This window comes from Atta cephalotes (assembly GCF_000143395.1).
Source record: "Atta cephalotes unplaced genomic scaffold scaffold02619, whole genome shotgun sequence".
In the NCBI taxonomy this organism is placed as follows: domain Eukaryota; kingdom Metazoa; phylum Arthropoda; class Insecta; order Hymenoptera; family Formicidae; genus Atta; species Atta cephalotes.
Genome location: NW_012132683.1, coordinates 1 through 2,102, shown reverse-complemented (window position 1 = coordinate 2,102; position 2,102 = coordinate 1). Strand labels below are relative to the sequence as shown.

The window sequence follows — 2,102 nt, the reverse complement described above, 5'->3', positions numbered from 1 at the left end:
GAGAGAGAAAGAGAGAGAGAAAGAGAGAAGAAAATAAATCAAATAAGAAAAAGACTTCTATTTTCAGTCAAAGCGGATTATAATGCTTGGTAATAACATGTAAATTTGCAGATACATTTTTTTCAATCTTATAAACTGTGCGCCTAGTTTGTCGGATTAAAAACGCAGTTATAAATTGAAGCTAAAAATAAGATCACAAATTACATTATGTGTGATTATTAATTAATTAATAAAAATGCTAATAAGCACTTTAAGCTGATAGTGATTAATTATCACTCTTATTGTTTAAAATAATAAGAAAGGAAATGGTCGAAGGAATAGAAATAAATGTCTTATATCTCAAATTTATTTTATTTTATTTTCTAAAAATTTCACACGGTAGGTGGCTAACATATGAGCTTGCTGTTTTTTCAAATTAAAAATTTAGGTCAGTTTCAGTAAAAATCGAAAACCGAAAAGCAACATTTTATAATTGATTGATGAAAATCAATTAAAAATAATTTCTTTTCGGTTCACCGTTATTTGACAATCTTTTAATTTAAATATTAAATATTTTAATATTTTATCATTTATTATTTCAAACTGTTTTATTTGTAATTTATTGCTCGCTATTTTTTTCTAATAAAAATTTAAAAAATTATCTTTTTGTCATTACTAATATAATTATTTTTATATATTTAGATAATTTCTCACGACTCAGAGCCAAACCCATAGAGGAGTAACGCTGTCGAAATCGAAAATATCGGGCTGACCTATGTGCGAGACGTTGGGGAAAGTAGTCGACCATCGGAAAGGCTGCGTGGAGTCCAGCATACTCGGTCCGGAAGTGACCTCAAAACTTTTCACACTGTCAGCATCCGCCAGGATGATTTTCGTGTCGATTATACCAAATGGTAAATCAACTTTCTCCAGATCTCCTCTATTAGTTAAAATCTGTACCGGATCCTCATTTTTAATGATAAACTTCTCGTGACTGTATCCTCGCATCAACTTCTTAAAGTGTTCCGCCGTAGTAATGTTACTCTGTTGTCTCACGACTATCTCTCTTTTTGTCATATCATTATTTTCTTCCTTGTTTTCGTTAATTATCATGTTGATCTTGGGATGAACTTCACCGATGACCCAAAGTATGTCAGTGCTGACGAACTGCTTGCTGACATTTGTTGTTTGAATAAGCCCCGGCAATTGCTCGACAAGATAGACGATGTTGTCACGTGGTTCCAAAATGGCCCATTGTCGCGTTGTATCGGCACCATTTTGCAATGACATGTTACGAGACCAGGAACATCCATTTATTGCCAGACGATTCGCCGCCATTACTCTTACGGATGACATTACCTGTGAAAGAAGGAAATTAACTAACTGATGATTTTTAATACTATAATAAGTTTCAAAAAAATAATAGACAACAAAAATTGATTCAAAATTTATATCATTTCATATTTTATCATATCGTAAATTGTTTTATATAAATATCTTTTGACATATATGTACATCTGTAAACAGTTAAAATTATAAAAAACAAAATGTAAAAAACTTTGCTCACTTGATTCTTTGCTTTCATAAAATTCCATAGACTGCTATTAGTGTCTGTCATTGGCGTTCCAGCGATAATCATCTCACGATTCTCTCCTTGAATCCAATAAAACTCGTCATGAGATGACAGAGCACCTGGGTAAGATGACATTATGGTAGATCTGCTTGGAATTGGCGCAGAGGTTTTTAAAATCGGCAGAACATGATAACCAAAGGTATATTTTTTCAATAATCTCAGCATTTTAGCGTATCTGTAAGAAAAACAATAGCTCGATACAAATCATAAAGAAACGTTTTCATTTATTAATAGGATACCTACATTCGATCTTCCTTGCAGCGGAAAAACATAAAAGTTGCGAATTATATTTTGATATAAAAACAATCTTTACATAAATATTTTTGTGTTTTAAATTAAATTCTTTTCAATTATTTCGATTATTATTTTAAATCAATTTCCTTTTTAATTACTTTGATTTGATTTTTTTCACATAAACCACATTTATTATTGGAAGTATATATGTATATATATATATATATATATATATATATATATATACTATAACTAC

At 30.2% G+C, this 2,102-nt stretch overlaps 1 protein-coding gene across 1 annotated transcript; it reads right to left on the bottom strand.

Moving 5' to 3' along the window:
• Positions 1 to 332: 332 nt before the first annotated feature.
• On the bottom strand, positions 333 to 1,787 carry LOC105625541 (putative phospholipase B-like 2; the record flags this gene model as incomplete). Its single annotated transcript, XM_012206863.1, has 2 exons — positions 333 to 1,338; positions 1,547 to 1,787. Coding segments are annotated over 2 exons (883 nt in total), but the record flags the coding sequence as incomplete, so codon positions are not given.
• Positions 1,788 to 2,102: the final 315 nt, after the last annotated feature.